Source organism: Podarcis tiliguerta, assembly GCF_965153285.1.
Source record: "Podarcis tiliguerta genome assembly, chromosome: 4".
Classification (NCBI taxonomy): domain Eukaryota; kingdom Metazoa; phylum Chordata; class Lepidosauria; order Squamata; family Lacertidae; genus Podarcis; species Podarcis tiliguerta.
In genome coordinates this window covers 8,868,532-8,893,722 of record NC_139537.1, presented here as the reverse complement: position 1 = coordinate 8,893,722, position 25,191 = coordinate 8,868,532, and the positions used below count along the sequence as shown (strand labels likewise).

Below are 25,191 nucleotides of genomic sequence, written 5' to 3'. Positions count from 1 at the left end.
GTCCAGTTCTGGGCACCACAGTTCAAGAAGGACACTGACAAACTGGAACGTGTCCAGAGGAGGGCAACCAAAATGGTCAAAGGCCTGGAAACGATGCCTTATGAGGAACGGCTAAGGGAGCTGGGCATGTTTAGCCTGGAGAAGAGGAGGTTAAGGGGTGATATGATAGCCATGTTCAAATATATAAAGGGATGTCACATAGAGGAGGGAGAAAGGTTGTTTTCTGCTGCTCCAGAGAAGCGGACACGGAGCAATGGATCCAAACTACAAGAAAGAAGATTCCACCTAAACATTAGGAAGAACTTCCTGACAGCAAGAGCTGTTCGACAGTGGAATTTGCTGCCAAGGAGTGTGGTGGAGTCTCCTTCTTTGGAGGTCTTTAAGCAGAGGCTTGACAACCATATGTCAGGAGTGCTCTGATGGTGTTTCCTGCTTGGCAGGGGGTTGGACTCGATGGCCCTTGTGGTCTCTTCCAACTCTATGATTCTATGAATAACAGGTTTAGAATTGCCCAAGGAAGATGTTCAATTATTTTTGTATGCCACAACGGCCGCCCGAATATTACTTGCCAAAAATTGGAAAACACAAGAACTACCAACAGTGGAAGATTGGCAGATGAAGATGATGGACTTTTCAGAACTAGCTGACCTGACTGGGAGAATCCGTGACCAGAAAGAAGAGGAGTTTCAAGAGGAAATTCAAGGACTATTTGAATAAATATTGTAATATAAAAAATTAGAAATTACTTGAAAGAAACAAATAGGCCTAGGATTAAATTAAGTTATAATTAAATAAATGGGATTTAGAATGTTAAGAAAAGTGAACAAGATGGACTATAATTGGAAATTGTTTTAGTTTAATGATGATATTGGAAAGCTGTTACCTTTAATTACAAGGAAACTCAGAAGGGAGGGATTTGAGGAAGTCAACCAAGATGTTTAAAAGGTTGGATTTGTGAAGAATTACATTTGCTGTTATTGTTTATCTGTTTATTGTTCCCCCTTCCCCCCCTTCTTTCTTCTTTCTTCTTTTGTTTTTGTGTATCATTTTGCTTTGTGGTTTATGTTATCCCTGTGGAAAATCTAATAAAAATTTATTATATATAAAAAAAGAAATGTTAGTGAGAGCTGTTGTCTCCAGCCAAGCTTCATACCTGTCCTTAAATCCACGGACCACTTTCTGGATGAGGATGACTTTGTCCGTGATGGCCTTGTCTCTCTCTATCTCCAGCAGCATATCGTGGTGATCCTGAGGAGAAGAACACATCAGCAGGACACTCGCTTCGGGAACTTCGCAGGACAGCAGGGAATTCATTTCTTTTACTCTTATATATTTATTAATTGCTTATTCTGCCCTTCCCTCACAGCAGCGAAAACGTCAATACCAATACGTTGCCGCTCTACTGGAAGGAAGACCACTACCTGCCGCAAACTCCATCTCCATTTTTTTAAAAATAATATTTATTAAACTTTTAAAAGTTAAATAAAGAAAAGAAAGAAGAAGAAAAGAGGGAAAATACAAAAGATAGAAAAGAAAAATAAAAAATACAAAATTACATAGTAAAGAACAAAGACAAAATCATAATACATCAAATACATCAAGACCCAAAAAACACCAATGCAATTAAAAAACACAAAAAGAAAAAAAAACCTCCTCCGAGCTTTAACCTTATCTTTCATTGACTTATTTCCTCGACCTCCTCACACCTCCCATTTTTGTATTCCAGTTAATAATTAAATCAGCAAATCCTTTCCATCTTTTCCACTTTATATCGTTTAGTTGTCTTAATTTGTTTTAACCTTATCTTACCATCAAAATTTTAAAATTTGTCTATACTTAAATCCTTATCATATTTCTGCTAAAGTCATATAATTTCATTCCACCATTTCCCAACATTCCTTAATTATGCTATATTTCTCTAAATAAAGTTGTTTTTTTAAAAAAAATCCCATTTAGGAACTTCTGGGAATTTTGGAATGGGCCATTGTGCAGTCCCCTAATTTTTAGGGACTGGAGGAAGGGAAGGAGGAAACAGGAAACATGTAGAAGCAAATATTTGGGAGGTTTTGAAAGAAAACTGAACCCCCGTTCTCAAGTTTGGGAATCACTGCTTTAAGAATTTTCTTCCCTTGACCTTCGCTGTTTGATTTCTTCCTTGGGCCACTGATGTCAAGTCTGGGATACAGTCTTGCCTGCTTCCAGATTGACCCAACCCAAAGAAGACTTTTTGACAAGCTCGTTTCTCCATTTCCTCCTCATGCAGCTGTACAGCCCTGATAAGGCTCTCTGGAGGAATGGACTGGAACATTTAACACTTAACTAACTAAGCACCAGGCGAGGAACATCCTTTAAAAAAAGAAGACGCGTACAGATAACAGTGGAGAGGTGATTAAAACAGCGGCAACACTACTGTACAGCAGAGGTTTATTTCTCGCCTATTATTTCATGCTTCTTCGTGTGGAAAGCACCAGTTCCCTACAGAACCATAAAAAGCCCCTACAGTAGGCGTTTATTTGGTTGGAAAACTGAAATCGGCAAAGCTTTCCTCATTTCTTTTTGGTGTTACGATGGCATTTCTGGTCACTGGGGAAACTTTGTGGGGAAGAATCTTGATGCTTTGATAGCATCTCAGCCTTGAAAACAATTGCTAAATGGTGGCTGTTGCCCTGTTTGAGATATCCGCTAGCTGCCAAACACACACATTCTGCTTTCAGGCATACGCCCCCAACAACCTGCTTGGCATCTTACCTTCAGGAAAATCTTTGTCTTGCCAATCTGCCAGTCATCGTCTCTGCCTAGCACGGCTTCAGCGATGCGCTGGCAAGTCCCACACAAGTCCCCCTGGAAGAAATGGTGGAATTTTAATTGCTTTTACTGAATTCCATTCATCAATCACTCCTCATAAAACGCCCCAAAGTGATTTCGCAGGGTAGAAGATAGGGAAACCTCCATCGTCCAAACAATATGATTATCAACATGGCATGCGTCACGTTTAGGGGGAAAATGTTGTAGCATTACTACGGATACTACTAGACTCTTTGTCGAGGCTGGCCTAAGATGTTTTGGCACCTGAGGCAAACCACAAAATGACCCCCACTCCTGGTCAGGGGAGAAGAGGCAAATGAAGATCTACAACAGGAACTAAATGGCTCAGGACTGCAATACCTCAAGGACCACCTCTTCCCATATGAACCTACCCGGACCCTGAGATCATCTTCTGAGGCCCTTCTTCGTGTGCCTCCTTCTCGAGAGGTGCGGAGGGTGGCAACACAAGAACGGGGCCTTCTCTGCAGTGGCTCCCCATTTGTGGAATGCTCTCCCCAGGGAAGTTCGCCTGGCACCTTCATTATACACCTTTAGGCACCAGGCAAAAACGTTCCTTTTTAACCAGGCCTTTGCCTGACTTGACCTACACATCCTATACCCTTTTTAAAATGTGTTTTTTTGTGGGGAGGCTATTGGGTTATTGTTTTTATTTTTATTATTTATTTTGTGGTTTTATATCTTGGTTTTATTCTGTGAACCGTCCTGAGACCCCTGAGTATAGGGCGGTATATAAATTCAGTAAGTTATAATAATAATACAGTGGTACCTTGGTTCTCAAACGCCTTGGTACTTAAACAACTTGGAACCTGAAATATACTCAGAGTCGCGAAGTGATTTCATGCTCTTTATTCAGCTCATAGTGGTGAGGAGGAATGAATGAATGTCCTCTCAAAGTATCTGCTTTATATACATTATATACAATGGGCTGCACATGATTGGCTAATTCCGGAATTCTACTGTAAGCCAATCAGGTTGTGGATTCACTTCTATCTGGAGCATGATTGGGTGGCTCCTGCCAACCAATCATACTGCTGCTTTGTTCTAGGACCAATCAGACTGCTGCATTCTGAATCCTATTGTTCTAGGACCAATCAGACTGCTGCCTTTTGGATCATTCTACTCAGTACATAACAGAACCCAAACACTGCAAACCCGGAAGTAGGTGTCCTGGTTTGCAAACTTTTTTTGGAAGCCCAACATGCTCTGTTTAGAGGGCCACACTTCCGATTTGAGTGTCACAGTTCCGTTTAGACACTGAGGTCTGTCTGTTTTTGCTATTTACTTTGAGTTTTTGTTTTTGCAGCTCTTTTTGTTTTCTTCTTGTGACTGTGTGGAACCCAGTTCAGCTACTGACTGATTGATTGTGTGACTGCAGTACACTGTTTATTGCTTTCATTTTATGGATCAGTGGTCTCATTAGACAGCAAAATTCATGTTAAATTGCTGCTTTAGGGGTTGTTTTTAAAAGTCTGGAACAGATTAATCTGTTTTGCATTACTTTCTATGGGAAAGCACATCTTGGTTTTGGAACGCTTTGGTTTTGGAACGGACTTCCGGAATGGATTAAGTTTCAGAACCAAGGTACCACTGTAATAATAATAATAGTAATAATAGTAGTAATAATGCTAATAATAATAATAATAATAATAATAATAGAAGATCTGGCATCCAGGGAGCATGCTGCAGCTGTTGCCGCCACTGTAGCAGTGGAGTAATACAGTATTTTTTGCTCTATAAGACTCACTTTTTCCCTCCTAAAAAGTAAGGGGAAATGTGTGTGCGTCTTATGGAGCGAATGCAGGCTGCACAGCTATCACAGAAGCCAGAACAGCAAGAGGGATTGCTGCTTTCACTGCACAGCGATCCCTCTTGCTGTTCTGGCTTCTGAGATTCAGAATATTATTTTTCTTGTTTTCCTCCTCCAAAAACTAGGTGCGTCTTGTGGTCTGGTGCGTCTTATAGAGCGAAAAATACGGTACATTCCTTTGAGGCCAGTTCAACTGCTCCTGTGGATCTTGCCACTTGAGGCAGCTGCCTCACCTTGCCTCAAGTGTGGGCCGGCCCTGCCCTTAGCATCCTTATTAATGCCACAGGATCTCTCTCTTTAGAGCCACTAGGAGCATTTTCAACCGTACCTGCTTGTAGGCTGGCTTCACCCCAGGCATAAGCACTCGGTACCGGTCCACAAACTCCACGAAAGTGTAGCGGATGGGGTAGCCAGCCCTGCGGATCCGGATGGTTTCCATCATGCCGGAATACCTCAGCTGGCGGACACAGAGCTCCCGGTCAAACAACTGCAGTGATGGGGGAAATGACCTCAGTGTCAATTATTTTACCCATTAGCTCCTGAGCTTATGAACTTAAACATTTTCCATTTTTAAGTATTTTGTGAGCTGCTGATTATTACTGGGGGAGGACGCCTGACAACCAAAACCACTTTGTAACAGAATAAATGGGGGGGGGGGGGAGAGTGGTACATGCAGAGGCCGGAAAGGAGAACATTTCTGAAGGCAAGGGGTTGGGCTGGATGTCCTCTGAGATCCCCTTCCAGTTCTGTGGGATTTATTTATTTTTTAGCTGTAAGGTTAGAGTTTGTAGAAGAGGAAAACAGCAAGAATAGAAAGGTCAAACAAGTTTGAGTGAAGAGCATGGCACATGTGTTTATTTGTTGGTACTTAACAACCCAATATCGACAACCTCAGATATGCAGATGACACAACCTTGATGGCAGAAAGTGAGGAGGAATTAAAGAATCTTTTAATGAGGGTGAAAGAGGAGAGCTCAAAATATGGTCTGAAGCTCAACATCAAAAAAACGAAGACCATGGCCTCTGGTCCCATCACCTCCTGGCAAATAGAAGGGGAAGAAATGGAGGCAGTGAGAGATTTTACTTTCTTGGGCTCCATGATCACTGCAGATGGTGACAGCAGTCACGTAATTAAAAGATGCCTGCTTCTTGGGAGAAAAGCAATGACAAACCTAGACAGCATCTTAAAAAGCAGAGACATCACCTTGCCAACAAAGGTCCGTCTAGTTAAAGCTATGGTTTTCCCAGTAGTGATGTATGGAAGTGAGAGCTGGACCATAAAGAAGGCTGATCGCCAAAGAATTGATGCTTTTGAATTCTGGTGCTGGAGGAGACATTTGAGAGTCCCATGGACTGCAAGAAGATCAAAGCTATCCATTCTGAAGGAAATCAGCGCTGAGTACTCACTGGAAGGACAGATTGTGAAGCTGAGGCTCCAATACTGTGGCCACCTCATGAGAAGAGAAGACTCCCTGGAAAAGACCCTGATGTTGGGAAAGATGGAGGGCACAAGGAGAAGGGGACAACAGAGGACGAGATGGTTGGACAGTGTTCTCGAAGCTACCAGCATGAGTTTGACCAAACTGTGGGAGGCAGTGGAAGACAGGAGTGCCTGGCGTGCTCTGGTCCAGGGGGTCACGAAGAGTCAGACACGACTAAACAACAAAAACAACCCAACTCTTCACCATGTGGAGGGTTGTGTACAGATCAATGAAATTAAACCATGGTGTCCCTCAGGTCTTTTGTGGGGCAAATTTGTGTGCGTGACGAAGGCAACTGCCCCAGAAGCAAAATCTGATTAAGAGAACCCTTGGTCCATGATTTAAGTAGGCCCAGATGTCCCATTTAAGGACAGAAGTGTATCTGTCTGCCCAGACCTTTCTGGATTGCGAGAATCAAGAAGTTTGGCAATGATTTAGTCAAGCTGAGGTCATATACCTCTGCAAAGAAGAGACAAGGGGTGATGCTCCCTACAGCCAGTAGCTGTAAACATATCAGAAAGACTGACAAGACTTTAATCAAGCTGAGAAGATGCACCAGAACCGAGGTGACTTATCAGTGGCCTAGAGAGACCTTCACGAGGCTCCATCTAACAGTGTTTACTTTTAAATTTTATAGATCCATAAGCAGCCTTTTAAAGCAAGGCACAAATTTTCCCAAGTAGGCATACTAAACGTGACGATAAAAATCCACGTAACCCTGTTCAACACGGACATTACAAAAACAGGCAACAGGAACGACGATAAGCAAAAACGGGAATAAGGTTGTTTGAATTTAGGCGGCCGATTTAGCACCAAACCTAAACAGAGCCATGGCAGCCAAATAACAGGGCACGCCAACTCTATGGGGCGAAAGGCACCTCGGCCCCCTCAATATTTCTTTTAAGGGGGCCGGGCCCCCTCAATTTTGAGGCAGCCCTGCTTTGTGTTTTAACCACTGGGCACACAATTGGCTGCTGCTAAATGCACTGCCCCAATTTGGCTGCTTGGAGAAAAGCAATTTGTACCGGGAAGATTCACTCATAAACACCTGGACAGAAACAAAATCTGTTTCCTTTACATCTACAAAGTATGGTTCTCCTGCATTTTGCAAAATTAAATAAAAGTCCTAACAGGGTATGTAATGCAAAAACAGGCAAAGCTCTTTCCACTGGTTTTTTTCCACCAGTTTCCTGAAATCCTGTTTCCTGTCACTATCAGCTCTCGGTCCTCTCTGACCTCAGGCATAAAAATCCTCTCCTGGGGGGAAAAAGATGTTTTTATTTCACAGGCTACTTTTACTTCCAGATTCCTGTTGTGGTGCCATTCGTTCTCTTTGGCTGTCCCGCGTATTTTAAGGGTTTTGATCACGACTTTCAGTGGCGGGGGAATGAACAGCACCTCGTGGTAAACAAGGCAAACACATACATAAGTATATAAGCCACGTGTCTGAAATAGCGCAGGAGAGCAGTCCTGAAGCCATTTTGACTCTCCGTATAGTAAAAGCCATGGTTTTCCCAGTAGTGATGTATGGAAGTGAGAGCTGGACCATAAAGAAGGCTGATCGCCGAAGAATTGACGCTTTTGAATTATGGTGCTGGAGGAGACTCTTGAGAGTCCCATGGACTGCAAGAAGATCAAAAACATCCATTCTTAAGGAAATCAGCCCTGAGTGCTCACTGGAAGGACAGATCGTGAAGCTGAGGCTCCAATACTTTGGCCACCTCATGAGAAGAGAAGACTCCCTGGAAAAGACCCTGACGTTGGGAAAGATGGAGGGCACAAGGAGAAGGGGACGACAGAGGACGAGATGGTGGGACAGTGTTTTCGAAGCTACTAACATGAGTCTGACCAAACTGTGGGAGGCAGTGGAAGACAGGAGTGTCTGGTGTGCTCTGGTCCATGGGGTCACGAAGAGTCGGACATGACTAAACGACTAAACAACAACAACAAACTGACCTCAAATATTCCTCTGCGAGGAGGAAGGAAATGGTCAGTCTTTGGACTGTAGGGGCTTACACCTCTCTTTTCAAACACAGTCTGGTGAGTATCTGTCAAGCTGAGCAAACTATCAATATGCCTAAGAAATTCAGGAACTAAAGTATTTACCATCTCAAAGGAATGGCCAGGCTACCCAGAAAATGCAATTGAGTACGGCATTATCAGGTATCCTGGCAGACAGGAGAGAAGAAACTCCTCTCAAATTTCCGCTGGAGACTGCCTCCTTCTCTGATGTATGTAGGATGTTTCGGGGGGTGGTCTTGGGCTACAGGAGGGGAATTTCAAATGTCTTTATAGGGGCTTGCACACCATTTTTCAGGGTTCATAGAATCATAGAATCATAGAGTTGGAAGAGACCACAAGGGCCATCGAGTCCAACCTCCTGCCAAGCAGGAAACACCATCAGAGCACTCCTGACATATGTTGTCAAGCCTCTGCTTAAAGACCTCCAAAGAAGGAGACTCCACCACACTCCTTGGCAGCAAATTCCACTGTCGAACAGCTCTTACTGTCAGGAAGTTCTTCCTAATGTTTAGGTGGAATCTTCTTTCCTGTAGTTTGGATCCATTGCTCCGTGTCCGCTTCTCTGGAGCAGCAGAAAACAACCTTTCTCCCTCCTCTATGTGACATCCTTTTATATATTTGAACATGGCTATCATATCGCCCCTTAACCTCCTCTTCTCCAGGCTAAACATGCCCAGCTCCCTTAGCCGTTCCTCATAAGGCATCGTTTCCAGGCCTTTGACCATTTTGGTTGCCCTTCTCTGGACACGTTCCAGTTTGTCAGTGTCCTTCTTGAACGGTTCTTCTCCCTCCTGCACATGGCGAGTGGGGACCCTGTTGCAACAGTTTATTTCCTTTAATAAAGATCAGGCTTACTAGTCGCTTTGCTTTCAACATACCCTGCTTGGCCTCTGCTTTCTCTCAGGCTGATCTCCCGAGGGACTCTGTACGGGCTCTAGATACCCCATAAGGGAATTAGGGGTGTTTTTCTTACAGCATTTACACAGCCAGGGTGCAGTGTGAAGATATCAAAGGATATTCCCCCATGGTGGGGGGGGGGAATTAAGAAAGATTGGAGAGCTAAGCACAACCAAGTCATTGAGCGAGCAGAACTTCTGCTCACTCAGTGGGTCTCACCAAATACACTTTGGGGTCCCCCAACTCTCTGGAGCTGGGATGCGGGTGGCACTGCGGGTTAAACCACAGAGACTAGGACTTGCTGATCAGAAGGTTGGCGGTTCGAATCCCCGTGACAGGGTGAGCTCCTGCCAACCTAACAGTTCAAAAGCACATCAAAAGTGCAAGTAGATAAATAGGTACTGCTCCGGTGGGAAGGTAAACGGCGTTTCCATGTGCTGCTCTGGTTCGCCAGAAGCGGCTTAGTCATGTTGGCCATGTGACCTGGAAGCTGTACGCCGGCTCCCTCGGCCAATATAGACAGATGAGCACCGCAACCCCAGAGTTGGCCATGACTGGACCTATTTTTATTATTATTAATTTTCATGTGAAAAACCAAAAGTAAACAAACAGACATCGAAAGTACCCAAACATCAATAAACAACAAAAACAACAAAATAACATAAATTTCCATTACAATCCTTCATCATCTTCTTTGTATCCCTCCTATATGTACATGTTGACCTCCCTCCCTCCCGATTTCGGGCTTCTTAATAAAATCTTCTTCTTTTTTTGCAGTTTCATTATTAATAGTTTACGCGCCGTAAGATTTATGTTAGGCCTGCTGTGGTTTTTAAACTTCTAAAATTTCCTTCAATGTATGTTATAAATTTACTCCAATCGCTAATAAACTTTGTATCTTTTTGGTGTCTAATTTTTTGCATCATTTTTGCTAGTTCCACATATTCAAATAATGATGAGCACCGCAACCCCAGAGTCAGCCATGACTGGACCTAACGGTCAGGGGTCCCTTTACCTTTTTACCTTTAACTCTCTGGAGCAGATGGAGGGGTGTGTGGGTGGGATGCAGGAAAAGGAAAGATAGGGGAACTTTCGCTGTACAAGCAGAAATCTATCCGCTCATGGAGATAGGCTGAGCCTAGAATCTCAGAAGGAGGACGTGGCAAAAACACAGGCTGCCCCAAACCCTGCAGAGAGATATGAGGCTAGCTTGCCTTTTTTTCCTGGGTCTGCTGCTAATGAAGTAAAGTACTTTACCAATTAAAGAAGAGGCCAGGGCACAAGAACATAAGGCAATCCTGCTGGATGAGGCCTATTGCCCATCTCGTCCAACAGCCTCTTGTCGCAGTGGCTGGGGGGAACCCGCAAGCAGGATTCGAACGCAAGACCTGCTCTCCCCTCCTGTGGTTTCCAGAAACTGGCATTCAGAAGCCAATTAAAAATGGAAAGCGTGATGCTGGTGGTCAACAAAAGAGGTTTAAAGACTCTCTCGAGGCAAATCTATATATAAAAAAATGTAAACACTGACAACTGAGAAACACTGGCCTGCGAGTGCTCCAATTGGAGAACAGCCTTTACCAAAGGTGTCATGGGCTCTGAAGACGCTCAAACTCAGGACGCAAGGGAGAAACATGCTAAGAGGAAGGCACACTTGGCAAATCCACACCGTGATCAGTTCCTACCTGGAAACCTATGTCCCCACTGTGGAAGGATGTGTGGATCCAGAATTGGCCTCCACAGTCACTTACAGACTCACTGTCAAATCCAGGCTTCCACAACCTCGGCCCTCCAGATGTTTTTGGCCTACAACTCCCATGATCCCTAGCTAGCAGGACCAGTGGTCAGGGATGATGGGAATTGTAGTCTCAAAACATCTGGAGGGCATAGCTGTCAACTTTCAGATTTGAAAATAAAGGATCAGCAGCCTCAAAAATAAGGGAGACAGTCTACAAGATATCCGGGATAGCAGCGGGAAGCAGCAGGAAATGGTGCTGGAATAAGGGAATTCCAAGCAAAAAAAGGGAAGGTTGACAGCTATGCTGGAGGGCTGAGGCTGAGGAAGCCTCGTTAAAACAGTGTTTATGCAAGACAATCTTACTTGGCTACGAGTGATCAGCAAAGAAGATTCAGAAGCCTTGTTGCCTCCAGCTGTGGCGGCAGAGCCGAGCCATTGTGGCTAGTAGCCTTCTGCAAACGACCTAGAGCCTGCCTCCTCACGGTTAAAAACCCTGCTTGATCCAGAAGAAGGCAAACGGGCGCACGGCTTACCATGGGCTTCTTGTATTCGTTGGGCTTGATGCAGCGGACGAAGAATGGCTGGCAGACGCTGAGAGTCCTCATCAACAGCTCCAGCGAGCGCTTGAACTGGCTGCTGAGAGTCGGGGAGCGCTTCCTGGTCTCTGCCCCCTGGAAAGAAAGGGGGGGGGAGCGCCGCAGAGGATCAGTGTCCGGAAATGAAAGGATAATGCAAACAGCAGCAGAACATTTCCCTCTCAAGCTGGGTCACAGGGGACAGTCTGTTGCACAGGAAGCTGTGTTTCAGCAAGGCAGGCCGTTCGTCCGCCTTGGCCAGAGCTCCCAGGCCTTTTTGGATTATAGAAGAAGAAGAAGAAGAGTTTGGATTTGATATCCCGCTTTATCACTATCCGAAGGAGTCTCAAAGCGGCTAACATTCTCCTTTCCCTTCCTCCCCCACAACAAACACTCTGTGAGGTGAGTGGGGCTGAGAGACTTCAAAGATGTGTGACTAGCCCAAGGTCACCCAGCAGCTGCATGTGGAGGAGCGGAGACGCGAACCCGGTTCCCCAGATTACAAGTCCACCGCTCTTAACCACTACACCACACTGGTGTAGTCAAACCTTGGGTTACAGATGCTTCAGGTTGCGTTTTTTTGGGTTACAGAAAGTACCAGAATGGGTTACTCTCGGGTTTTGGTGGCCATGCATGCGCAGAAGAGCTAAATCGTGCTTTGCGCAGAAGCAGTGAATCGCAACCTGTGTGTGCGCAGACGTGCCACTGCGAATTGTGAACATGCATCATGCACAGATCACGTTCGCAACCTGAGCGTCCACTGCACTGCCTCCTGTTTCCATTAACTCATCCCCAATGCCCCCTACCCTTAGGTAAAGGTAAAGGGACCCCTGACCATTAGGTCCAGTCGTGGCTGACTCTGGGGTTGCAGCGCTCATCTCGTTTTATAGGCCGAGGGAGCCGGCGTACAGCTTCCGGGTCATGTGGCCAGCATGACTAAGCAGCTTCTGGAGAACCAGAGCAGCGCATGGAAACGCTGTTTACCTTCCCGCCGGAGCGGTACCTATTTATCTACTTGCACTTTGACGTGCTTTCGAACTGCTAGGTTGGCAGGAGCTGGGACTGAGCAAGGGGAGCTCACCCGTCGCGGGGATTCGAACCGCCGACCTTCTGATCAGCAAGTCCGAGGCTCTGTGGTTTAACCCACAGCGGCACCCGCATCCCTTCGCCCCCTACATTATTCAGGATAGCAGACTGCAGGCCCCACTAAGGAAGTCAACAACCCACCAAGATTCAAAAGAGTTAACAATTGGTTGTCGCCATCCAAGCTCTCAGGCAAGGGAAATTTGACACCCTGGAGATGGCAGGGGTTGGACCGGGGACCTTCTGCACTCAAAGCATGTCTTCTGCCACTGTGGGAAGGGGACAAAGGCGCAGAGGGTGTGCCCGTTCATGGAGGTCAGTTCTCACAGTTGAAGGAACCAACAGAGACAGAGTCAGCGTATCTCTGAATACCACGCGCTGAGAACAAACCACAAGGGAAGTTTCAGGAAAGGAGATTCCGAGTAAACCTCAGGAAGAACTTTCTGACATTAAAAGCAGGTCTCCCTGGGGAGGTTGTGGGCTCTTCTTCCTTGGAAGTTTTTAAACAGAGGTTGGGTGGCCACCTGTCATGGAGGTTTTAGTTGCAGTTCCTGCATTTCGGGGGTTGGACTAGATGACCCTAGGAACCCCTTCCAACTCTACCATTCCATGATTCAGAAAATCTCACCAATAGGAACTCTGGACACTGCCTGGTACCAGGTGAGGCTATTTCTCCATCTACCCCAATGATGTTTGCTCTGACCAGCAGCTGCTTCCTCAGATACCAGGCAGCCTCTGATTGGCCTGTTTGAAGCTGGCGTTCAGAGGGGAAGTCCCGCCCTGAGATCCCGCCAGACTAGGGAAATCTCCAATGGCCAGCAAGCATGTGAGAACTGTCTGCCGGAAGTGAGGGGGAATGCAACCGCCGCCCACCTGAAAAAGGTGAGCATCCATTCTGTTCAAGTTCCTCTGCATTCCCCATCCCACCAGCATTTAGAACGTTACAGGCTTCTGCATCAAATTATAAAGCACACTTAAGAAAAGTAAGAAAACATCGCACAGTGCGATGTCAATGGCCCCAATAATTATGATCTTTAAGTTTAAAAGCCCCCAAGTCCTAGGAGGAAAAAGAAAATGAATGCAAGAGAATGAACTTGAACTAAAAATTGTTCAAAGTTCTACCCCTAAACAGACTTAATTCACATTCCATTCACCCAGCTGTTCGTGGGAGCTACTTTCAGGTGTAGCTCAGAGATTTTTTCAGATGAATTCGTTAAAGCAAATTAGTTCGTTCTAACGTTCAGTGAACCTTGGCTTCTACGGAGCACGTACTTTTGGTTCACACTTAAAAAGTGTCACATCCCATTTTTACCGATTTGATTAAACCCTCAAATAAGCAATGTGACTCAGGAAGTAAATTCCCTGCCCAGCCACAAATAAACAGCCAGCATCCCTGAGCGACAAGTGTCCAATAAGCTTTTCCAATGCCTCTTCTGTGGCAGTCCCAGATGCCCAAAGGAAGCTCCTGTGTAACAAAATTCCCCTTCGTTGCCTGCTGCCCATATAATAATTAACAGAGAATGGATTCTATTATCTATCTATTGATCTATCTATCATTTATCTATATCTATCTATCATCTATCTATCATCTATCTATCATCTATCTATCATCTATCTATCTATATCTATCTATCATCTATCTATCTATCTATCTATCTATCTATCTATCTATCTATCTATCTATCATCTATCTATCTATCTATCTATCTATCATCTATCTATCATCTATCTATCTATCTATCTATCTATCTATCTATCATCTATCTATCTATCTATCTATGTATATCTATCATCTATCATCTATCATCTATCATCTATCATCTATCATCTATCATCTATCATTTATCATCTATCATCTATCAATCTATCTATCATCTATCTATCATCTATCTATCTATCATCTATCTATCTGTCTATCTATCTATCTATCTATCTATCATCTATCTATCTATCTATCTATCTATATCTATCTATCTATCATCTATCTATCATCTATCTATCATCTATCTATCTATCATCTATCTATCTATCATCTATATCTATCTATCTATCTATCATCTATCTATCTATCTATCATCTATCTATCTATCTATCTATCTATCTATCTATCTATCATCTATCTATCATCTATCTATCTATCTATCTATCTATCATCTATCTATCATCTATCATCTATCTATCATCTATCATCTATCTATCTATCTATCTATCTATCTATCTATCTATCTATCTATCTATCTATCATCTACTGAATAAAAGTGGGGCCCTGAGACCTGTGGGTATAAAGCGGTATATAAATTCAAATAAGTGGGTATAAAGCGGTATATAAATTCAATAATTTCAATAAATAAAAATAAACTATCCCCCAGCCACCCCTTGGGAATACCGTACACAAACACCACACAATCCGTATCTCTATTGGATTTGAAATTGCTTTTAGATATGGTTTTTTGTTTGCGTGTTTGCTTGCTTGCTTTGGTAAGCAGAATCCTCAACACCTAGAGGGGCGCCAGAAGCACTGACTTTGCTAGTCAGCCTCAGCCCAGTATACCTGAAGGAGCATCTCCACCCCCATTGTTCAGCCTGGACACTGAGGTTCAGCTCTGAGGGCCCTCTGGCAGTTCTCTCGCTGTGAGGTTACAGGCAACCAGGCAGAGGGCCTTCTTGGTGGTGGCGCCCGCCCTCCCACCAGATGTCGAGGAAATAAACAACTATCTGACTTTTAGAAGACATCTGAAGGCAGCCCTGTTTAGGGAAGTTTTTAATGTTTGATGTTCTATCGTGTTTTTAATATGTTGTTGGGAGCTGCCCAGAGCGCCTGGGGAAACCCAGCCAGATGGGTCGGGTATAAATATTAAATTATTATTATTATTATATCAACAACAATGGGTTCTCGGAACCTCCTCTTGCGCTCTGAGCTCTTGCAGGACAGAAGACTCTCCTGGCGCACCCAACCAGGTAATTGCCAGACTAATGGAGGCCCAATTTAGCCTTCGATCCCTAGAGGAAAAGCCCCGAACCGCTTTGATTGCCCTTCGCCATCACCTTTTCCAGCATAATGTAGTGGCTCCAGGCATCCCTAGCAAAGTCAGAGAACAGCCTTGCTTCCCTGAGGCAAGCCCTCCGTGAGTCCGCAACCACCTCTGTCCTTTCGCGAGCGATCTGCTGCAAAGGACGCAAGGAGAAGAGTAAAACCGGCGACAGAGGAGGGCAGGGTGGGGGGAGCAGGAGTGGGGTGGGGAGGGAGAGAGAAGAAGTGAACATACCACACACAAGGGAGCTCTTTGGCTTATTTTTACCTTCAGGCTGGGTGCTGGTGACTGCCCAAAAGCACTGGACGCATAGCCACAGAGAAACTACAGGGGATCAAAAGACAAAAAAACAACAAACGAGAGACAGAGAATAGGAGAAAAAAAGTGAAAAAGAAGAACGACTAAGACAGGACTTCTGAGCTATTCACTAACCACAAGCAGCTGTTTCGGGGGTGTTTGAAACCCAAGTATTTGCAACGGCTGCTTTTGAGTAGGCGTTATATTCCTGCCACCCAATGGTAGGGATGGAGGCAGAGGCAACTTGCTGGGTGGGGTGGGTTGCAGCTGCTACGCTAGCTTCCCCACAAGGATTGGGGCCATGGCTGCTTAACAGGATGGACAAAATGGTGGGCAGGTTGGTGCAGTGCAAACCAGGGGTGTAAGAAGATATCGTTTCGTGCTGCATTCGTTGCACGCATCTGCGTTTCCATTCCGCTGCGGATAGCCTTCCACTGCAGAATTCTGTTATCTAATGTAGTTCTTTCGCTGGGTTGATTTCTGTTCTGCACACCAGAGGAATAAGCCAACCATGGCAACTTCCGCTCCCATTTCCGTTTTATTGGAATTCAACACTCCCAGTGCAAATGCGCTGCGGGAACTAATTTGGCACTCCTGAGGATGTGTTTGCGCCGCACCAATTCCCCCCCACTTTGCTAAGAAGCAATGGCACACCCACTTGGAAGCTAGAGCAGTGGCTTCACCCCACTTCTGAACAGAGGAGAAATCCATTTGGTCAGAGGCTACGCACTCTGGATTTCGCATCACAGTTTGGGGTGCTCAAAATAGTGTCCAGAAAAACACACATTTTTCTGTTACGTGTATTTAACCCAAAGGCTCACTGAAGAGCATTGAAAAATACACATTTTGTGGGGCATGCATACAAAAAAAAAGTGTGCATTGCTGGAGATCATCATGTGTACAATTTTTGGTTCATTCTTCAAATAATTCGGCATAAAACGGGATAGAGCAGACTTATGGTTGAGCACCAGCAAAAATGAACTGGAACAGACGTCGGCTGATCTGTCCCAGTGTGGATTTCAGTATAAAACTGCAAACATTTTTCCTTTATTCTTCATCCTTTGCAGTGGAGTGGTAAAGCTGTGTGCATCTGATCAGGCATCAGATTGGCTCATTGCAGCAAGCAGCTTTCATAGAATTTGGATTTCAAGCAGTAACCGAGAGCCTGCTCTTTTTCCGTGTGCTGACTGATCACAAAACCTATCTCCATCCCACCCCCCACCCCCTGCGCATCCATTAAACACAAGATCTAGCCCATCCTTCAGACCCCAGGACCTCTGAATGCTCCAGCAACAGCATCTTGAACACTGGGACCCCTGGGATCTGTAGCATCTTGTGGCTCCCGGGTCTTCGGTAAGGACTCAGGAGCCTTGGGAAACAGCAGTCCCCAAGCATCCCATGGCCCCCACCAAGTGCTGTTGCTAATGGGAACAACGCCAACAGCCTTTGCTATTGCTGTTGCCAGGTTAGATTTAGTGGGATGTGGCAGAGGGTGTCTTCCTGGCTATTTGCCCACCGCCTGACAGTTGATAACCAGTGATATTTTTCTTGCACAATATGGGTGGCTACCCGTTTTTGGTCCCAGCGTTGCATCCCCTGTTGCTGATGCCTTGGAGGTGATATCCCAGTGACAGACGTGGCCAAAACTGGATGTAGCCACCCCACACGGTTGCACACACCCAAGACCCACAGTCCCCCGGATCTCAGCTAACTTGTGCACGTCACCTGAGGTTCGTCGGGGGGTTATCAAACTCACCCCACTCCTTAAATGCTCAGTCTGATGACTGGGGAGCAGGCAATCTGTGTCCCCATCAGGATGCGACAGAGACCCAGCTTTATGTATATTTTATCTCCCACTCCCTTTTTGCAGCTGCCAAAATTTGCATTGGTCAGGGGCTGATCCAGCTGTATACATCAGTCTTTACAGACCTGGTCATCCCAACATCGATGCCACCCCTGACATATGAAGGTTCCATCATAGACAAATATAGAGACCCTCTAGTCTCACACATACTGGTTTTCCCAGTAGTGATGTATGGAAGTGAGAGCTGGACCACAAAGAAGGCTGATTGCCGAAGAATGGATGCTTTTGAATTATGGTGCTGGAGGAGACTCTGGAGAGTCCCATGGACTGCAAGAAGATCAAACCTCTCCATTCTGAAGGAAATCAGCCCTGAGTGCTCATTGGAAGGACAGATCCTGAAGCTGAGGCTCCAAGACTTTGGCCACCTCATGAGAAGAGAAGACTCCCTGGAAAAGACCCTGATGTTGGGAAAGATGGAGGGCACAAGGAGAAGGGGACGACAGAGGACGAGATGGTTGGACAGTGTTCTCGAAGCTACCAGCATGAGTTTGACCAAACTGCGGGAGGCAGTGGAAGACAGGAGTGCCTGGCGTGCTCTGGTCCATGGGGTCACGAAGAGTCAGACATGACTAAATGACTAAACAACAATATTTCTCACACAAGCGTTACAATTTCCTTCCCACACCTGCCAATTAGATACAATTGAAGCCTCTTTTATGCTTTAAACCAGTTGTTCCCCAAGTGAATTATACCACCCTCGGGGGGCGGGGGATTACCAAGAGGGCAGCAGGGGAGGAGCTGAAGGTGTCACTGACTTTGAAAAGCTGGAGTCGCTGGACCAAGTTCATCCATTTTGTTGGATTAGTTAAACTACATAGCTTAAATTTTCAAACAGATGTGCAACAAATCATTACTCGCCAGAGTAGTTACTCGCCAGAGTGGTACATGCTCTGGTTATCTCCCGCTTGGACTACTGCAATGCACTCTACGTGGGGCTACCTTTGAAGGTGACCCAGAAACTACAACTAATCCAGAACGCGGCAGCTAGACTGGTGACTGGGAGCGGCCGCCGAGACCACATAACATCGGTTCTGAAAGACCTACATTGGCTCCCAGTACATTTCCAAGCACAATTGAAAGTGTTAGTGCTGACCTATAAAGCCCTAAACGGCCTCGGCCCAGTATACCTGAAGGAGCTTCTCCACTCCAATCGTTCTGCCCGGACACTGAGGTCCAGCGCTGAGGGGCTTCTGGTGGTTCCCTCGCTGCGAGAAGCCAAGTTACAAGGAACCAGGCAGAGGGCCTTCTAGGTAGTGGCACCCAAATGAACGCAGACTGCAAAGCATGCATACTGAAATAACAAAATCTGAGCAATTCACAAACACTCACACACAGGCCGGCAAGGAAAGAAAACACCAGTTAAACAGCAGATGAGGAGAAAATAAAAGCTGTTGGCTTGATGGAAGTGGATGGCTTTCACCAGACACTGGAATGCCCCTAAAGTGGGTGGACAGACAGGTCTGGAAAGCGGGAAGGCTTCCAATTCCTGGGTGCTGCTACCAAGAAGGCCCTGTTCCTGGCAGGGCATTCGAACGTGGGGAATATTGCATTCGTTTTCCTGATAATAGTGCTAGCGCTTCTGTTTTCAAATTCTCCTTACCAGCGCTATTTCTCTGGAAAAAGAGGTGCCAGAGCTCACCTTGTTCTCTCAGAATGGCAATTGCACCCACCTGAGAGGTGCCGAGTTCCGGTGAGCACCAGCTGAAAAAAGAGAGCTTTGCTTGCTGGTATTCTGCCACAAATTATGTTGCTTTACTCCTGCGATTTGCCGGGTTAAAGGGGCTTTACATGGAGATCTTCCAGAATCAAATGACACCGATATGAGCGCTAATCACGAGCTATATTCCATGAGTTTTCCACACGGCTATGTCGTGTGAAAGATCAAACACAATGGGGAAATCAATGTTATGTTGTGTGAAAGATCAAACACAAAGGGGAAATCAACGGTTTTTGGATTCGGCAAAACCACTGAAGATGGTTTTGCAAAACATCTCCAGCAAAACTGGAGATGACCTGGGAGGACCCGAGTCCAGCCTGCTCCCCTGAAACAGGAGAATATTGGAGAAGGCTGGACCTCCATCCTCAATAAGGAGATAATAATGACAAGGCGCTTGTAAGGATTACAGAACGACAATGCGCATAAAATGCTGCAAACACTGTAAAGCAAATAACTACCAGAGTTGCTACAAATAGGTGATTTTGATTTTGGGAAACAACAGTAGCCACACATCGCATCCCTAATTCTCATTGCTTCCTTTCAATCTGGCTTTTTAAGGCTCCTCCGGCTCAAAATCCAGAGATGCTGTCTCTTTTATTCCTGCTGAAGCTGTTCTCTCTATGGCACCTGAACATGACCTTTGCCTTTAAGCTGTTCAGCCGAGGGATTTGATGCGCTGACAAAGAGCCGACCCCTGACCTCTCAACACTGAGCTAGCTCTCTATCTCCTTATATGCCTTACTCTTCTGCATCATCCCCACCGTGCAAAAAGGCTGCGGTGAGCCTCACCTTTCCGATTCAGAGCAGCTTCTTCCATGCTCCTTTCCTCAGCCATGCGCTTAAGCTGCGCCTCTTGACCTCACTGTGCTTAAGAGGTGTTTTACGAGTCACATCTTAAGTGACGCTTAAGGCTGCTGCTCAGCGGCTGATTTTTTACAAAAACAAATGTGGACAGTGTCCTCAACTGAGCAGGGCCACCCATCATAGCTGTCAACCGTCCCTTATTTGGCGGGAAACTCTCCCAAATTATCTGGTCCCTTTTAACTTCGCATTTCAGCTGGTTGACTAAAATCCCTTATTTTGGCTGCTGATCCCTTATTTTCGAGGCTGCTGGTCCCTTATTTTCAAATCTGTAAATTGACAGCTATGCCACCCATGCCAGTAGGGAGGCAAAGGGCTCTTAACCCCTTCCTCCCCAGCAACAAATGTTTTGGCAAAGGCCTCCCAGGCACCGGCCAAGATGCAAGCAAACAAGGGTGCTGGGAGCTCTCTGCAATTGAGTGAGGATGGAAGGCCCACCCACACTGGCCCCACCCAGTGCGCAAAGGGCTCGTTAACCCCTAGGTCTCCAGCAACAAAGATTTTGACAAAGGCCTTTCTTTGGCCTCCAAAGTGTTAGCAGGAGTGTCTTTGGCTGTTTCCCAAGTTGGGGAGGCTTATTTGACAACAATGAGAAACCAAGACTTCAGTGTCATCGGCCCAGTCCTGCGGAACACCCTGCCACTAGATTTTCAGTGGGTTCCTTCTGTGCCAACTTTTAAACACCAGGAGAAAACTTTCCTATTCTGCCAGGCCCGTGCAGGCAATTAAGAATACATCCTCCCCAACGGCCTATTGGTGTTTGTTTTTAACTTATGCTTACTACAACTAATACTACTACTACTAATAATAATTGTACCCTGTCCATCTAACTGGGTTGCCCCAGCCACTCTGGGTAGCTTCCAACAGATATATAAACACAATAAAGCATCAAACATTTAAAACTTCCCTATACAAGGCTGCCTTCAGGTGTCTTCTAAAAGTTGTAGAGTTATTTATCTCCTTGATGGGAGGGCATTCCACAGGATGGGCGCCACTACCAAGAAGATATCTTATTATCTTATCTTATTGTTTGGTTTTATGCTTTCATATTGCTGCAAAGCACTATGGTGTATTTTTGCAATGCAGCAGTATATACATATTTTTATAAATAAAGGGGGGGAAATAAAACAGCCAAGATGCAAGTAAATAGGGGAGTTGGCTACTGTCTCCAACTGAGCAGAGCTTATGGCATTCCTGTATACAGGTAAAGGGATCTTTAACCCCTTGTTCCTCAGCCTGATTAGAGCAACAAAGGTTTAGACAAAGGTCTCCCAGGCAATAGCCAAGACATGAGCAAATTGGAGTGGGTGGCTTAGGTGCAGCATGGGAGAATCGTATAGAATCATAGAGTTGGAAGGACCCTGACTGTTTTGGGACTACAATTCCCATCACCCCTGACCACCGGCCCTGTTAGCTAGGGATCATGGGAGTTGTAGTCCAAAACAGCTGGAGGGCCAGGTTTGGCCACCACTGGTCTAGTCCAACCCCTTGCAATGCAAGAATATGCAGCTGTCCCATATGGGGATCAAACCTGAAACCTTGCAGTTATCAGCACCGCACTCTATCCAACTGAGCTATCCAGCCATGTCTTCCAAATGAAAGCCTCTTTTTCTGGTTCATACTGGGGGAGACGGACTTAGTGCCCTTTGCTTATGCTTTTGGATCAGGAGGTCCACAAGAGCTGGGAGAAACAATAGGACCCAGAGGGTAAGGTAAAGGTAAAAGGTAAAGGACCCCTGGACAGTTAAGTCCAGTCAAAGGCGACTATGGGGTTGTGGCGCTCATCTCGCTTTCAGGCCGAGGGAGCCGGTGTTTGTCCACAGACAGCTTTCCTGGTCATGTGGCCAGCAGCACTAAACTGCTTCTGGTGCAACGGAACACTGTGATGGAAACCAGAGCACACGAAAACGCCGTCAACCTTCCCGCTGCAGTGGTACCTGTTTATCTACTTGCACTGGCGTGCTTTTGAACTGCTCGGTTGGCAGGAGCTGGGACAGAGCAACGGGAGCTCACCCCATCATACAGATTCGAACCGCTGACCTTCTGATCGGCAAGCCCAAGAAGCTCAGTAGTTTAGACCACAGCGCCACCCGCGTCCCCTCGATCCAGAGGGAATGAATAGGCACACAAGTTGCCTAACCAGGCTGCATCTCCTCCTTTTACAGAGGCCATCTCAGCTTAGGAAAAGTGAAAATGTCCTAAAGCAACAGTTCTGTTGGTCTCTAATTGCAAGTGTGCCCTTTGCCTAGGAATCTTTTAGCATGGCTGCATAATAATAATAATAATAATAATAATAATAATAATAATAATAATAAATTTTATTTATATCCCGCCCTCCCCAGCCGAAGCCGGGCTCAGGGCGGCTAACAACACTAAAATAGTGCAACATTATAAAAACATTATAAAAATTAATTAAAATCAAAATTGATGGCAACCATAAACTAAAATTTTGTAAAGATTGCCAAAGGAGGGAGTCAGGCTGCACCCTGACCAGAGGCCTGGTGGAACAGCTCTGTCTTGCAGGCCCTGCGGAAAGATGTCAAGTCCTGCAGGGCCCTTGTCCCAATGGTTTGGGAGACAGTGGATGCACTCATTCCATGCCAGCATGCCTGATTCTGGCCATCCGCATGCACACAGAGACTTAAACCCCTTCAGGTCCCGTGGCCACCCATATGCCAGGCAGAAGCAACAGGCGGAGCTAACAGAGGGCAGTCACCCCAGAGCAAAAGGTAGAATCTACCTTTTTTAAAAACCCAAACACATTGCACATTTCCAACCATGCACACGTCACTAAACCAGGAACATAAAATGAGCACGCCTTTTGTGGTTTCAAGTATGGCTGTCACCTGACTGAAGAAATCTTAGCTGGTTGGGAGACTTAGCTGATTAATAGGTATAAATTTGCATGCAGGAAAAAGGTATAGAAGTGCAGGAAGAAGAATGTTTGTTTATAGATGGTGCTCAAAGGAGGCATTTAATATTTGCAGCTTGATTAATCAAAGACATGTCATCAGGCAATCAAAATGTTTTTTTGAAGTGACTAATCTAACATTGATTGATTGATTGATTGATGTCAGTTGTGGTGTAGTGGTGTGTCAGATTGAGGGCCGGGAGTAAAAGGTTAAGGTAAAGGGACCCCTGACCATTAGGTCTAGTCGTGACCGACTCTGGGGTTGTTGTGGCGCTCATCTCGCTTTATTGGCCGAGGGAGCCGGCGTACAGCTTCCGTGTCATGTGGCCAGCAGGACTAAGCTGCTTCTGGCGAACCAGAGCAGTGCACGGAAAGGCCGTTTACCTTCCCGCCGGAGTGGTACCTATTTATCTACTTGCCCTTTGACGTGCTTTCGAGCTGCTAGGTTGGCAGGAGCAGGGACAGAGCAACAGGAGCCCACCCCATCGAGGGGATTCAAACTGCCGACCTTCGGATCAGCAAGTCCTAGGCTCTGTGGTTTAACCCACAGCGCCACCCGCCAGGGTTCAAATGCCAGCTCTTCCAAAAAGCTCACTGGACGACCTTGGGCCAGCCCCTGCCTCCCTCAGCCTAACCTACCTCACAGGATTGTTGTGGGGATTAAATGAGGAGCAGGGAGAACAATGCAAGGGAGAAAAAGGTGGGAAATAAATGCAAGGAATAAAATAAATATTGCAGTTCCTGTTTCAGAACTAGCAGCGCCGGCCAAAGGAAAACTGGTGTTATCTTCAACATCAGTTGCATGCGGCGGTACAAAGACATGGGAAAGTGATGGCTGAGAGGATTCTGTGAGCTTTAGTAATAAATGCTGGAGAATGATCTGTTGGGAAACTGTGTACGTGCAGCTACTCACACAGAGTCAATTAAGGTTTGGCAGACGGCCAGAAGGCAATCTGAAGGAGTAAGTCTGCCTGGAGATAACAGAGGCATGGAGACTGCTCCCTGATTGGTCAAGCTCTCTCAAAGGAGTGATAATTAATGGCCTACTAACTTGAATGCGTGGTTCAGTGTTTGTGAGTTCAGAGTTCTGTGTCAGTGTAGGAGTTGTGAGTCGTGTCAGATAGAGCTAGCATAAGATCCGTGTTCTGTTCCTGTAAATAGTCCACTGTATATAAGAAACAGCTAACTACAAGTTCCTGGTTCCTGCTTCATCTATCCTGTCTGCAGCCAATTGCTTCTGTGGATTCTGTGTTGACTCTGCTAGGTCTGGCTAAGGTTCTGCAACTAGTCAGAAGATTGCGAAACTCCAAATAGGTTTTGCCGATATGATCATCTCCCCCAGCTATTATGAAAAAATTCAGTGTATTCCTGAAAGAAAACAGGATCTGCAATGATAAAAGGGCTTCTTGTAGCAGCTTTATTAACTGGAGCAGGGTTTCCCAAACTTGGGTCTGTTTTTGTTTTTTGGGTCACAGTTCCCATCATCCCTGACCGCTGGTCCTGCTAGCTAGGGATGATGGGAGTCCGACGACAGCTGGAGACCGAAGTTTGGGAAATCCCGAATTAGAGAATATTTAGCAGCATTCCAAAAAGAAGGATATGCTCTCTGTTTCGGTTAACCCTTTATTTTTCCTTTTATACTCCAAGAGGCTGGTATGCTTTTAAATGGATGTCAAATTGCGCACAGATACTTTTAAGTAGGCCCTTTAGTTTGTGCAAAGAATTGGATATCAAGAATGTGAAGAGGGAAGGAATGGGTTTCTGTGCAGTCAGTTTGAAACTGACCCAAAATCCCCATTTTTCCTCCTCCAAGGGAGCATTTCTAAAATGCTCTAACTTGAGCTCTTGAGCCAAAACCCAGCTGTATAAATAAGTGCTCAAGCTCTCTCCCTTATCAGTCCTTGACGGCAATGAGTGGCCTTGCCAGTTCCAGTAGAGCAGGGATGACACGTCTGGGTCTTATCTTGCATCCTGACCACAAAGACCACAAAGGCGCACAGACCTTGTCAAGTCTGACAAGAGACCCGGGAACGGCGCCAGGAGTTGGTGACCTCCTGCCCCAAGATAAGAATATAGGAACAGG

At 45.7% G+C, this 25,191-nt stretch overlaps 1 protein-coding gene across 2 annotated transcripts in view; it reads right to left on the bottom strand.

Moving 5' to 3' along the window:
* MYO7A (myosin VIIA) overlaps nt 1-25,191 on the bottom strand; it is a 164,802-nt gene that overhangs the window by 61,459 nt on the left and 78,152 nt on the right. The window contains exons 17-21 of one of the 2 annotated variants that reach the window (XM_083436022.1): nt 15,726-15,782; nt 11,302-11,439; nt 4,962-5,120; nt 2,749-2,841; nt 1,154-1,248 (exon numbers count right to left, since the gene is read on the bottom strand). In XM_083436022.1, the coding sequence (XP_083292148.1) occupies nt 1,154-1,248; nt 2,749-2,841; nt 4,962-5,120; nt 11,302-11,439; nt 15,726-15,782 (542 nt within the window). The remainder of the gene's footprint in view (nt 1-1,153; nt 1,249-2,748; nt 2,842-4,961; nt 5,121-11,301; nt 11,440-15,725; nt 15,783-25,191) is intronic. The other variant, XM_083436023.1, reaches the window with a different exon arrangement.